The sequence below is a fragment of the Carassius gibelio genome, chromosome A6, assembly GCF_023724105.1.
Source record: "Carassius gibelio isolate Cgi1373 ecotype wild population from Czech Republic chromosome A6, carGib1.2-hapl.c, whole genome shotgun sequence".
In the NCBI taxonomy this organism is placed as follows: domain Eukaryota; kingdom Metazoa; phylum Chordata; class Actinopteri; order Cypriniformes; family Cyprinidae; genus Carassius; species Carassius gibelio.
In genome coordinates this window covers 2,461,847-2,477,214 of record NC_068376.1, presented here as the reverse complement: position 1 = coordinate 2,477,214, position 15,368 = coordinate 2,461,847, and the positions used below count along the sequence as shown (strand labels likewise).

Below are 15,368 nucleotides of genomic sequence, written 5' to 3'. Positions count from 1 at the left end.
GACCCATAATGTGTGATTTTGAACTCTGCTCCGTGTTCTGCTCTGATTATTTTCTCTGTAGATGTAAATGTTTGTGCTGAAGGTGAAAGGCTAGTTCAGGGTTATTTACAAATCCTGTGTGTCTTGCTCTTAGTGTTTGCTATCTTTTATTCGAGGTCATTCTGCATGGCTGGACGGTATTGTTCTGATCATCCTTTGCTCTTCTGGAACCCTTGTTTCAGTCCTTTGAGCAAATAAGTAGAAAGTAGAAATGGAAGTTCAAAGACACCGAGATATGAAAGGAGTACAAGGCTGAGAGGGTGCACTGGTTCATTTCTTTACTAGCTTAGCAACACAGCAGTGTGTGAAGTAGCCACAACAGGACTGGTAATTTACTCAGCTGGGGTGGAATCAGTCTGGCAGTGAAGCACTTTATTGAGGAAGCAGTTAGCCATGTATGTGTTCAATTGTTAAACTGTATGACTCAGATGGAATAGTCTAAAAACGGACCATGTCCTGGCTGCTCAACCAGTAAACTATCTACCTCATTGCCTGCAGTGAAATATAAAGAGTGGAAAGTCTAATATGATAAATGAACTGCTGTAGTAACACAGTGAAAAACACCTTGTTTCCAAGTCATTGTCTCTGTATCTAAAGTAGTAAAAGCTAAGTGCATTGTTGCATGCATCATTCACACCACATGCATGTTTGATTATTAAATATTCTGCCTCCATTTTGCACATTTAAATCCCCAAAACTGGCACAGAAAATATGACTCTTAGTAACTCTTTATTTTAGCATTGACGATATTGAGGATTTTTTTTTTAATGCGAGAAACCCACATGCCTTTAAAAATGTGTTAATGCCTGTAATATGAGATGGCATTTAAACCGTTGTGCATGTAGCGTCTAATTTTCACATGCTCCATCTGTTTCGGAGGCGCCAGTGTGGTGCCATGGTGGAGTCCTGACCTCTGACCTGACCGTCAACCTGTCCATGTGTCCCGTTCAGTAGATTTATGCAGAGAAATCCAAAGCTTGAGCTAAATCCATGTTTATTTCAACAGCAGAAGCTCATCTAAGACTTATTGTCTTATTGACTTATTGACTTACTGTCAGTGCATAATTATAAATGTTAAAATTATTTTCTTTTATGTATAGATGAAGTTGTCAAAAACACACAGTCATTAGACTGAGCCATGTCTAGAATTTTGTCAATGATGGATGTTTAAATTATCAATGACCAAGACTTTGCTTGTAAATAAAGCATTTGTGACTCTTTTCTGCTCAACACGATTGCATTTATTTGATCAAAAATATAGTAAAAAACTGCACAATTGGGAAATATTATTACAATGTAAAATAACTGCATTCTGTTTGAATGTATTTTAAAATGTAATATATTTCTGTGATGCGCAGCTGAATTTTCAGCATCATTACTCCGGTCTTCAGTGTTGAATGATGTTAAGAAAGCATTGTAATGTGCTGATTTGCTGCTCAAAAGACAATTTTGTAACAGGGAGATCCTGTTACTGCAGTGACTGTAAAAACACTTTCCATACATACATTACACTCTACATAGCTCTCTGTTCATGAGCACAAAGTGAAGGAAACTCTATAGGAGTCCTTTGAAATTCCACAGTCTTTTTCAGCGACTTGTGTATTAGTGGTGTCCTCTGCTAATTTACAATGTAGAGAGGGTGTTAACCAGAGATGGCCTCGAGCACATGGAGATCATCGCATTACAAGTGTACTCTATAACATAGCGTGTTATGTAAGGAGCAAAAGAGAAACATGCAGCTAAGCATGCTGGGTAGTTAGCGCTGCATGTCGCCTCTAAAGCTCATCATTAGACAGTGTGTTGCCGTCAGCCCTGAGGCTTTCATTGCTCGATCTTTTCTGTTCTTCTGCACTCTGTTCAAGGATGCATATCTGCAGACGTGCTTCATCTCGCTCTGTTATTAGACCGTCACATAAAAATAACATGGCAAAGTATGTTTTTGCAGCTAACGTTCTGCAACAGTTTTTAAAAGCTCAAGGGAAGAAGCAATTTATGTTTTGCACTGCAGACATTAATTTATTTGACGTGATGTGCAGTGCAGTGTCCTATACTTGGAATTAGTGCTCTGCATTTAACCCATCACAGTTCACACACACAGTAGTGAACATGCACACACACCATGAACAGCTATTTTTGCTGTGGTGCTTTGCTCAAGGGTCTCACCTCAGTCGTGGTATTGAGGGTGGAAGAGAGCACTTTTCATTCCCTTCTCACACAATCCCTGTCGGTACCAAGAGTCGAACCCGTGACCTTTAGTTACAAGTCCGACTCTCTAACCATTAGGCTACAACTGCATTAAGCTGCTTTAAGGGCAATGTGATTATATTTCTTTGATGACTATCCTTTCTAAGTATGTGGCATTTGTTGTATTTTAAGTATTGCACGATCTTTTAGAAGATTTGTGTGGTTATATAGTATGTTTAATGGGCGTGTGTGGTTTTGTCCTTGCTTTAGGAGATCCGATGTGTTTGGAGTTTCGGACACATTTGTATGCTGCAGCTAAGAGAAACCAAGAGAGCCAAGAGAAACTGCAGTTTATCTTACAACAAACAGGCCATGCACACACACAAACACACACACACACACACACACAGCTCCGCAGGGATGCCGGGGCCTGATAAAGAAGTAATTAAAGCTGCTGAATTTCTTATTTCAATAATAACAACTTATTTACCAGAAATCTTTTTTTTTTTCAGCATACGTCTGACATTGAACAGTATTTGCTCATATATTATTGTGGTTTGTTTATTGATGTCCTAATTTGTGTCAAGGAAATTTTGCACCCCAGACAGTCTGAGGAAGTTTTGAAAACGGGATCACTGCTTTCCTTTCTGGTCAGCTAAACATCCCAATCCCAAACCAATTACATCACATGCACTGTAAAATAATGATTGTTGCAAATTAAACTTAACTAAAGTTCCCCTGCAGTCACTAATTTTATCCCTTGAAACTTGTCTTTGATATCTAAATTACATATTTACGTATATTCGTGGAAATAATTTTGACATGCCTTAAAATGCCTTGAATATAACACTTACCTCTTTTAGTACACGTGGAGTCGTTAATATTCAAAGTAGACCCCGCCCCCACTCAGTCACACCAGCTACACCAACTAGCATCTACACACTGGCAAATGGCAATACTGGATTCATTCATATTTGTGCCATATTTTTTAAAACCAGAAACTGATCCTATAGAAAAAGAAGAAGAAGAGTGAATTATATAGGCTCATCTACAAGTACGGAGTGGGAAAACATTTTATGTATCGTTCTCTACAACGTAACAGTAATTGATATCATTAGCCTTTGACTTGACTACATTATCAAACAGCTAATAATGTGTTGCTAATGTTACACAAACCACATTCCCATTCACCATTTCAGACAGCTCTTCAAAACATCAACATCCTTAGGTAGAAACCCTGCGAGTTGGTTAAATGTTTGTGACGGTAGAAAACGGTCTGTTTCAAACCGCCTTTTTGAGTCTGTCTTTGGTAAACTGCAGTCTTAAGGTGGTGACTGATAGTGTGTCAGTGGTGTTGACTAATGCGTTTGCACATGGTTTGTCTCTAAGCATATATATATATATATATATATATATATATATATATATATATATATATATATATATATATATTAAAAAAATGTTAAAACATAATTTTTTACTACTAAAATTAACTTGCATTTCACTTTGACTAAACATACAATTTTAAGGCACTTTTTACAGAGTGGGTAAAACATGAATATGTAATCAAGACCCTCCTCCAGCTGATGAGGGTAATTTTTGAGCCATTGTGGCAGCCGACTTTATAAGACATCCCAGATTGACATTTGACAAGAAATGCTGTTGCTTAGTTGCAAACACTTGCGCTCGAAGAAACACATTTGATTATTTCTTGATGATCAGATGAAACAAAGCTGTCAGTGTGCCAGATGTCTGATTGGCTGTTTGTTCAGATGTGTGCTGTTCTTATAACACACAGTTCAAACGCAGTGCTCTGTAGGTTTACTTAGTTGACATTGTCCAATTCTAAATATAATGACACTATTAAAGCTTTAGGGTCTACCTTTAATCGTTATCAAAAAGACCCTTATTAGTGGATCAAATCTTCATCCTCATCTGTTGCAATCTGTCTCAAAGTCCATCAGAATGCCAGATGTAATGTTGAGTAGTAGTCAAATCTGTCTCTTATGAGAAGGGTTACGTTTTATTTTATAATATATATATATATATATATATATATATATATATATATATATATATATATATATATATATATATATAATACTGAGAGTATCACAGTATTGGAGTTCGTCACTTTTTTTTAGCAAAACGAAAAGTTTTAGTTATTTACTTTAATGTACATCATTTATTTCTATGCAGTCTCTCAATTAATATGAGATCATAAAAGATGCGTAATGATTATGCAATAATAATCTAAATTGTTTTTGAGGGGTTTAAATGAAATACTGCAGTACTCTGCTGACACATTACACATTTGTCGAGCGACTTTTTTAAGGTACAGAGGTGTCCCCTTTGGAAATGATGCCACCCCAATGAAAGCTTTTTTACCCTTTTACCCTCTTAAAGTGTACAGTATATGGCCATCATGAATATTTCATATGTAATTTTATGAATTTTTTAGTTTAAAATGTAATTGTTAATTGATATTCCTTGCTAGAAAAAGAGGATGATGATCTTCAGAAGGATTGATGATTAACATTTTCTGAAGGTTAAGCGCCTCCTATCATTGGCCATTTATTGAAATAAAACATCTTCAAAACCTTTTGTAACTTATTTTGTAAGTACCTAATGAAGAACACACAGTGTGTAATAAAATCATGTGGATATAGACAGACAAACGCTGTCTCTGTTACTGCAGTGCTCCCAGAGTCACAAACAGCACCAACCAGCAGCTTCAGATGGAGTCTGCTGACTTCTGCAAAGCTCCTGGGAAGATGCTTCAAAGAGCCAGCTTCAAACAGCAGCTATTAAAGGCTTATTAGTTACTGAGATGCCATATGTGTGTGTGTGTGTGTGTGTGTGCATGTGTGAGACAGATAGTTGAGGGGAAGGAATTAACAATGCAAATAAATTCTGCTAACTAATTATCCTTGATGAAACGGAAACAAGGTCACAGCGGCGATGGTGGCAGGATTGACAGAAGCAATTTTGGGGGCGAGGAGAGCAGGACGAGGCCACGCCCTCTGACATCACTCTCTCCAGACACCCGCATCCCTGACACTGACGGGAGACAGGCTGCTTCTGCTCGGCTTAATGTGAAACATGTTTCCTTCAGGTCCTGCTGAGGGGTTTGACATGCTAATCTTTAATAGTAGCAAACAACTGGAATATCATCTATATATGAATAAATGCACAGTAATGATAATTCACAGGCTAATTATCTTTTTGCAATTAGGTCAAGACTTATTTCACACAAAAAATTACATAAAGTACACAATACACATCTTGATGACTCTCTCAAATCAGTCTGTTAATTTGTTTTGAACCAGTTCATTAAATATACTGATTAACTAAAACGAATCAAATATCCCAAAGCTAATGCAAATGTTTTTATTGAAGCATCATTGATTATAGTTTTTGTTAATATTTTGAATAAGGTTTATTTTTATTTTCATTTTCTTTTTCTGTTACCTTTTTTGATTTTAGTTAAAGTTTTTGTAATTGTGTGTGCATGCATGTGTGTGTGTGTGCGTGCGTGTGTGTGTGTGCTTTAGTTTAGTTTTAGGTGATTATGTAACTAAACTACAAAACAAATATGAAAAATGTTACCTCGGCAAGTGGGTCATTTTAGTATTATTATTATTATTATTATTTTATTATTGTCTGAATATTTCACAGAATATTTGGTATAATTACATTCGATTTCAAATGCAAACTCACAGATTGTAATAAAATATTCAGAAATATTCAGATGTAGTAAATACAGACAGGTGTGAGACCTCGCTCCATTGAATATATCCCAGCTCTGTCCTTCTCCTGAATCCCTACTTACCCCCATCACCTCTGTATCTTCTCCTCTCCTCCTCTCATCCCCATGCAATCTGTTTTTTATCTGCCTGGAGGAAGATTTTATTAAAAGCATTCAATTTCCCCAAGGGGGATCATGCCTGCTCCTTGATTAAAGGGGAGATGAGAGGCTGCGTGAGGAAATGTCATCCGAACGAGGGGCTGAGAGAGGTGTATTCTGTTTGTTTTTGGTGGGTCTTTTCCTCCCAGCTGGAGAGGAGTTCATGTTATGTTAATTAAAACAGCAGTAGCTGGAGGATGTGATCTTGTCCCGGGTCCGCTCTGGTGGGAATCGGGTCCTTGATGAGGCGTGCATGTCCTACTCGAGAAACTCTGCTTAGGGACGATAGCAGTATGATTTAACAAGGGGCAGGAGGCTTCTCCTCCCTGAAGAAATGAAATCTCCACCGTTTAATATTGCTCGTGTTTGGGTGTCTAACTGTTAAACTCTATCAGAGCTTTTAGCATCACTTGGATAATGTGATAAATGTGCTTGGCAAGTTAATATAAGTCATGGAAGGCTGTGCATTACAATGTTATTTTAGTGTCATTGAGATACTATTTTTTACTGTTACTAACATTTTTTCATGATATGATACTATTACGATACTCTTCTTTAATAGATGCTATCGTAGTTTTGTTACAATGTAATATACAGTACTAAATATCCATTTGATTAGCTCTAACCAATATTTACTGATGTTTGGCTCCTGGGGATTGTTCATTCTGGTGCATGTGAATAAGTCAGGACTGTAGGATTAGCATGTGTATTTTGGCTTGTGTGCACCAGCACTGTTGCATGTCTAAAGCACTCGCTCGCAGCCACGACCGGTGAAAACGATTGTCATCCCAGACCGAGAGAACGTGTGCATGTGTGATTGTGAGAGGAGACAGCATTGCGGGAGAGGAACTCGTTGTTGTTGTTGTTCAGACTTACAGCTGATTCTCCTAAACACAAATATATCGGTTTAAATGAGCCCGGGGGAACAGTTTATTGCTCAGGGATCGCTTGTTCATTGCTCAAGAGATTAATGGAGGCTTCATATGTGTTTAATATAAATACCAAGGCAAGTCAAGTCACTGTTATTTCTGTAGTGCTTTATACAGTACAGATTGTGTCAAAGCAGCTTCACAAGGATGAACATGAAAATAACACAATCAGTTATGGAAACTCAGCTATGGGGACACATTCAGATTCTGCTGTAAAGCAGCTCTAAGAGACAATAGTGTCATTATTCACTCAAGTCAGTGTGATATGGTATGGTATAGATCCATCAAAGTTTTGTGGATTGCAGCTCAAGTCATTTTATCTTGGAAAATATTTCATGAAAATTGTTTGAGTGTGAGCAATGTGAAAGCAGTCTTTAATGAGAATGGTCTGAGCAAACTGTTGAAAATGTTTATACTTAGTTTATAACCAGTAATAGTTTATAACATCCTCACCACCCCATTTCATGCTGTAAATTATCTGTGACATCTGCTGTAAAAATAAATAAATGAACACAATTTTACCATTAAAAAAAGAATTGTAGCAACAATTTTTACTGTCTTGTACCGTTAAAATGACAATAAAAAAAAATGTAAGTGCATAGTTAGATTCTGTGAATCATTCATGCCAGGAATTCTCAACCTAGAAACATTAGACAATATCCTCAGGGCCTTAAGTCACATTGTCTCGCGTCTTTTAAATTCAGCAGAGCCCCGGAGTGTGAGACAGTCTCAACGACACTCGCTGTCTTCCCCTGAGCAAATCCTTCCCTCTGTCTGTCTGTGTTTCAGGTGAATGTGACTCTTTTTTCATTCGCCTCCAGAAATGTCTGAGAATCCGTCACAGTAACACTCGGAGAACAAAAAGCCCCAGTGTGGAGGCGTCTTGTCCCTGCTCACACACTCCAGAGCTGAGGGTGCAGGTCATTGTGACACATGTCCGACTGAATGGGCTACTTCATTATGCTTCAGTCAGCACACCTGACCCGCACTGCAAAGGCATTCTGGGTATTTTATACAGTCTTAATCTGGGAGGTTTGACACTAAAAGTGCTGCTTTAGAAATGTGTTAGTGATTCTGCTACATACTACTGATACAAAACACTGAGTTTGGTAGGATTTTTTTATGTTTCGGAGTAAAGTCTCAAATGCTCACCCATGCTGCATTTATTTGTTTGAAAATACTGGGATTTTATATATATATATATATATATATATATATATATATATATATATATATATATATATATATATATTTATTTATTTATTTATTTATTGCTGTGATCAAAGCTGAATTTTCAGCATCATTACTCCAGTCTTTAGTATCACATGATCCTTCAGAAATCATTTTAATATGTTGATTTGCTGCTCAAGAAAAAAACCTGATTATTATCTATGTTGAAAACAGCTGTGCTGCTTCATAATTTTGTGGAAACAGTGATACATCAAGATTTTTTGATGAATGTTAAAGTTTAAAAGAACAGCATTAATTTGAAATAGAGAACATTATAAACTGTCACTTTTGATTAATTAAATGCATCCTTGATTATTAAAAAACAATTTAATTTGTAAGTGCTGCTTCAATTTTTTATTTTACATTTTTGTGCTACATTTTTTTTAGGATTCTTTGATGAATAGAAATTTCTTTAAAAATATATATACAATTTTATGCAGACAACAGATAATAATGTCATCCATATTACAAATACAATTTTAAATAAAATATAGTTGATAATTTAAAATGCATTAATACATTTTTTATCTTTAAAATATTTATTATCAATTTACATGATTATCATAAAATTGTAGGCATATTATGTAAAAAAAAAATTGGTTTGACTTTATAGCAAAAACAACTGTATCATGACTGTATATTGTTACATCATGCCACCCATTTCTAATAGAGACTGTAAAATATGATTGAGATTATTCAATCTGTCTAAACATCAAGGTGGTTGGATCCTTAATTGTCAGTTTAGCTCTTAAGAAAGAGACTCACATGCAGTGCAGTCATGTGTTTGCACTTGGCAATGACGATATGCTCCAACACACTGCTCATCGTCTGTTTTACAGAGCGTAATATGCTCAGTCTGGCTGTTTTTGATAATCTCCCCGAGGTGATGAAGTTATCAGGTAAGACAGGGATGGAAACAGACAGGGAGAATGTTGTCTCTCATGTGATTTCCTCCAGCGGTTGAAGACGGGTCGCCCCGTTCCTCTGATGTGTTTTCGTGGGAGTTGCCTTGGCAATAAGCTTCCACGAGCGGGCGACGGTTTGCGAGCGAGACAGTGAGGCGTGTCGGGACGGCGTTGTCTCTGCTGCTAATTCTCTGTGACTGACAGCCTGTCAGTTCTGTGTGATTTCAGCGTTCAGGGATTACAGGGTGGAGGGAGTAATCCGCAATTTCACAAATTCCAGCGAATAATCGCAGCAGCGTTTAGGTCACGTAATACGGCGTAATATTTCCCCCTGACTAATTTGTCAGAGGTGAGCCAGTCTGAATTCTGTTTCCAGCTCATTGCACGCTTTAATTAAATATCTGAGTGTTAAATTACTGTGGGAATATCTGCGGTATCACGCGTGCTGGCGTCATCTGGTCAAAATGCGGTGGCATTGTTAGCATGGCTATTTGTGTCACCCTGTTATTGGAGAATAATAAGGGTGATCTGAGTTTAAAGGGCTTTCCTTTATAACTATTCTTTTCTAGTGCACAAACTGAGTTTCTTCAACTGTTAAATTTAACAAAGAGCTTAAAACAAGTGTTGGGGTTGGATACGAAAAATCTCCTGAGAGCTGGACGTTTAGCGACCTTTCCTTGTGGAGCTTATGGCACTAAAAAACTCAAACTGACGTGTGAAACCCAGATACAAAGGCCAGACTTCTGTTCAGTTCTTCAGTGCGTTTAGTTTTTAGAGCACTTTGGAAGACGTTGTTGGCACAGTCTGCACATTTGCATTGCTGCGGGGCATGAAACCTCTTTATTTTCAGTCTTGCTTGCTAAGTCAGGCAGGAAATCAGAAAAAAACACAGATTGACACTGAAGGAGGGACCTGAGCCTTATCTTGGCGACCAGGATATCAGAGACTCGGGGTGTTGAATTAGGGCATTAAACATCCAACCACAACAACCTAGCAACCTCATAACACTGAACTAAACAACACAGAGGATGCCTGAGTGAGGACCTGGCAACCACCCAGAATGCCCTGGCATTCTAGCATTAGGTTTTGTACAGAAAAACACCACTCACATTTTCCTAAATAAAATTCTCTAATGTTCTCGTTTTACTCAGAAACAAGACATTTGTATTATCTAGTCAAATCATTCATGATTTCCAATAAAATAAATTGTGTTTGTTGTTGTTGTTGTTTATAAGTTTGTTAATGTTGCTTTAGTTCTTTATTATATTTATGATCATTTATTAAAAAAAAAAAGATTTTGATCAGAAATGTTTGCACTTACATTGATATCTCTGATTTTTGGTTACCAGTGTTATTTTTGTATTTATGTATATACTATAATAGTATTTATATTTTAAATGAGCTTTTATCTGTTACATTTTAAAAATATATAGTTTATATTATATTTATTTGAAATTAATCATTTTGTAAAATGCTTTTGTCATTTTTATATTTTATTTAATGTTTGATTTTTACATTTTTGTATTAATTGCCAAGGTAATATTTATTTATTATGTTTGTTTGATTGTTTAAAAGTTTTTTTAATCAATGTTTCAATTAATGAAAAAATAATAATACTTTTAATAAACAATATAAGCACTGTTACAGAGTTCGGCATTAAAAGCAGAAGACTATTCATCTCATTTGTGATTTCTGTCTTAACCACTACCCCAGCCTGATACAATAGTACACCGTAGTATCTGTCTCAAACCCTCCTTCCCCTTTGGCAGTGACCTGGAATGGACGATTCCTTCAGAACATGGAGATGTATGTTTCTGCAGCCGGTGTTGGTTTATTCCCACTGGGGTCTATTACCAGAGCTGCGTGTCACAAAAAGGCCTGTGGTGCATAATTGCGACCCTGCCGTGACCCTAGTCCTTGTACCTAGTCCTTCATACAATGCACCTTTCCACTGAAAACAAACACAGCAACAAAAGGCAGCACCTCCAGCAGGACGAGGTGTTCCTCTGGTGCACGTTCTCACACATGGAGAGACAGACATGGGGCCCTCCAGGGAGTCTCCCTCGCCTCATTTGGGCACATTCTCTCATTGCAGGGCTCATGCTAAGCTCTTTAGGAAGGCTTTCCCAAATTCTCCTTCTATTGTCTCTCAGAGAAACTCTCCAGCTGTAGTGTAGCATAAAAGAACCTTCCTGTGAGAAAATGAAACTTTAATGCTTCAGTGACACCGTAATTTAACCGCTGAGGAGTCCGGTTTCATCATTGTGTTAGCCGTGGAAAAACCATAAGCAGTGTTTAACTGTTTCACTGCCAAAGTGGAATGCAAGATATTGGGCTGTATTTATGTATGTATTTATTTATTGATTGATTGATTATTGAAATTTGAACCACTACTTATTTATTTTAAAAGATGATTGGGGTATGATCTGAAAAAAAAAAAAAAAAACATCCTTAAACCATTAGATATCTTAAACCATTTTAGAGCACAATTATTGTAGTTGTAATAATTATAATTAATAAGTTGTTTTAATGTAATATAATACAAATGTATTTAGATGTTTAAAACTAGAAACTTTTTATAATTAAGCCAAAGAAGGATAATATATATATATATATATATATATATATATATATATATATATATATATATTTTTTTTTTTTTTTTTTAATTTGAATTTGAATTTGCATTTGCATCTGAAGTAAAAATATATATTTTAAGGATATTTTGATATTTTGTTAAAAAACAATACAAAATGCTGATTGAGAAAATTATATTCTACAATTAAATCTGAAAATATGTTTGTGAAATATTTTGTGTGAAATACATGAAATGTTTTAGCCTTGCTTGGCTGCCTGTAGAATAAGTCTTTCTCTCTTTAATAGTGTTCACACTTGATGCAAAATTAAATCAAATGAAAAACAATCCAGATCCTCTTCAGTTCCCATTCCATATACAATCCTAAATCAAATCAAAGTTATCGCAGCTCCCACGATCGATTTTATGTGGAGAATTATTAAATCGATTTCACATTAAAACATTTTTTAAAAACCACTATCAGAGTTTTGATGTTATCTCTAATAATTGTCCAGCCCTTGTGTGTTGTTAAAGCTCAATTAGTGTACGTTCAGAGAACAGTTAGAGCATTTAGTCCTGTGTGTTTCCTGTATGCACCTGCTGTTCTTAATGATGCCGATTAGCATAAAGTTGTTTCGCCAACACCACCCCCATCATACAGCAAGTTTACAACTTTTAATGACATCATCTCGAGTGATTGAAATCACAAGTGGACTGTGCCAAGTGCAAGTATAAATGGGGTCCCAAAAACAAATTGTGATCTAATCAAAAGTGGCCGTTTATAATGTTTTCTATTTCAAATAAATGCTTTCAAACTTTACATTTGTAAAAAAAGATCTTGATAAATCATGGTTTCCACAAAAATATGCAGCAGCACAGCTGTTTTTCAACATTGATAATCATCAGAAATGTTTTCTTGAGCAACAAATCAGCATATTAGAATAATTTCTGTAGATCATGTGACACTGAAGATTGAAGTAATGATGCTGAAAATTTAGTTTTGCATTACAGCAATAAAATACATTTTACAATATATTCACCCAAAAAAACAACATTATTTTAAATTGTAATAATATTTCTCAATATTACTTATTTTACTGTATTTTTGTACAAATAAATACAGCATTGGTAAGCAGAAGATACTTTTTTTCTTTTCAAAAACAAAAATCTTAACAAACCTAAACTTCTGAATAGTAGCATACAGACAAAAGAATCACCCCCCACATAATTATTTTTCACCCTTATGTTATTCCAACACCTGTGTTCCAATTGACCTTCATAGAAAAAGACACAAAGAGGCATTTTTCTAAATATTATCTTTTGTGTTCCACATAAGAAAGAAAATCATAAAGGTTTGAGACGTCATGTGGGTGATATAATTTTTTGGATGAAAGATTCCATCTTTCTTTTAACTGACAACGTAATAAGTGATGCACATAGCCACACTAAATGCACACCCTCAAAATGCATGAAATTCATATGAGATGCATGATAATAGCAGGTGTAAGTAGGGCCAGAGAGAGCAAGAGCTTCACATGCCCTCTGCAGTGCAAAAGAAGATCATGTGGACACAACATGTAATTCTACCTTTGCATTTCAGCAATATTTGGTACCTAATTTAGTAATGCCAGCATTAGACTTCCTGTAGTGAAACTGTGGGTCAGACAGAGCCAGCCGTTCTGTGACGTGTCACCACAGCCGGAGGGAAATCACCCCTCTCAGCCTCATATATCCATGACCAGAAACACCACGGGCAGATTAGTCACGCATCGGCTCGCTCGTATTTACACTAGCAGTGGATTTCACACTGTGATCTCTGCTCCACCTCTGTCTTACAGTCATGCATTTCAGCTGTTACCATCCGATCGCCCTGGGTGGTCCCGCAGACGAACATTTGTAAGAGCTATGCTTGAGAAAAATGAGCCATGGTGCTTTTTTTTATCATGCAATTCAATCATGTGTGCTGATGCCTCTCTCTTTGTTGTTTCCAGAGGACCAGATCCCTCACGGGTTCCCCACCATAGACATGGGCCCGCAGCTGAAGGTGGTGGAGCGAACACGCACTGCGACCATGCTCTGTGCTGCCAGCGGGAACCCCGACCCGGAGATCACCTGGTTTAAAGACTTTCTGCCTGTCGACATTAACAGCAGCAATGGACGAATCAAGCAACTCCGTTCAGGTAAAAAGAACGTTGTAAACACAAAATGCAAACGAGCTTGAAGAATGAATTATAATGAGTGCTTTTGCGAAGATGATGATTGCAAACATTGAAGCCGACGGCACCTGCTGAACATGAATTTTTTTTTCTAACCACCTCTTTTTTTTTACCTCATTGACAAAAACAATAGAGCACAGCAGTGAGCGACCACCTTTTCCAGAAGATTCTTCCCATTCCTTTTCCCCATAGGGATTTCAGAAAATTCTTCAATAAAAGGCTTGAATCAAAGCAGCTCCCAGATGAATCGCATTGCAGCATTGTATTCAAAGCGCTTGAAAGTATTTGAACATTTAAAAACGACAACGGTAAAAGACTGTGTGCATATTTCATGAGGGAATGATGGGATTGAATCAAAAACAACAATACAATAAAAATTGATTTTCTTCGTAAGATTATCATTTCTTTATATATAGAAATGAATACTTTTAATCAGCAAGCACACATTAATCTGATCGAAAGTGACAGCAAAGATATTTCTGATGTTACAAAAGATTTCTATTTAAAATAAATAAAAAATTATGCTTTCTTTTCATCAAAAAATAACCCTGAAAAATAAAATGTATCATTGACTTGCGTAATGACTGCTGAAAATTAATCTTAACATCACAGGAATAAATTAAATTAAATTTATTAAATTAAATTATAAATTTAAATTGGACTGTTTTTACTGTATTTTTTGTTCAAATAAATGCAACCTTGGTGAGCGAAAAAGACTTATTTCAAAACATGTCAGATTAAAAGTATAAAATTCCATATGCTTGACTTTATTATTACAAAATATTCAGAATAGTGCAATTTTTTTCATTGTTAATTTGGTAACTCACAATGTATCGTCATTTAACAACCTCAGAGCTCATCGTAAGGCTGTGTGGAAAGGTTTCCATTTGCTAAATCACTATGGAGGAAATGAATGGATTCTTCACTTTTAGAATCCTACTATTGCTGCACATCTGTACGATAAGTGACATTTCAGTTCCAAATGAGCCTTCGGTTTAATTGCATGTCTTAAAGTAAACAGAAACAAATAGGAAGACAGAGTGGCTCACAGTTATTATTCACATAACCCTCCGGTTAGGACACACAAACATAATTAACATGACAGCACAGTGATTTGTTTTGATTAGAATCGTCGGCCCTTGTCAACGATCATTTCCTGCGTCAATCGTCAAACAGCTCCGTATTTGTCAAATTATTCCGGGTTGGCCAATCCACCTCACAGCTACAAGACAATCACATCATTTAATTGTTTGGATATAGTCCATTATTTGATCCTGAGATTAGCTTTGCTCTCCAGCCATTAGCGCCAAGGTCTTTTTCCATTAACGAATGCTAATGAAACAATTTTTCAATTTGTGACCTTTACAGAATGCATAAGAACAA

The 15,368-nt window shown here is 36.2% G+C and overlaps 1 protein-coding gene across 6 annotated transcripts in view; it reads left to right on the top strand.

The window, feature by feature from the left end:
* The window catches only part of LOC128015253 (receptor-type tyrosine-protein phosphatase F), a 190,640-nt gene that overhangs the window by 87,715 nt on the left and 87,557 nt on the right, over positions 1-15,368 (top strand). For all 6 annotated transcript variants that reach the window (XM_052598935.1, XM_052598934.1, XM_052598936.1 and 3 more), the window contains one exon: positions 13,761-13,949. In XM_052598935.1, coding sequence (XP_052454895.1) covers positions 13,761-13,949 — 189 coding nt within the window. The remainder of the gene's footprint in view (positions 1-13,760; positions 13,950-15,368) is intronic.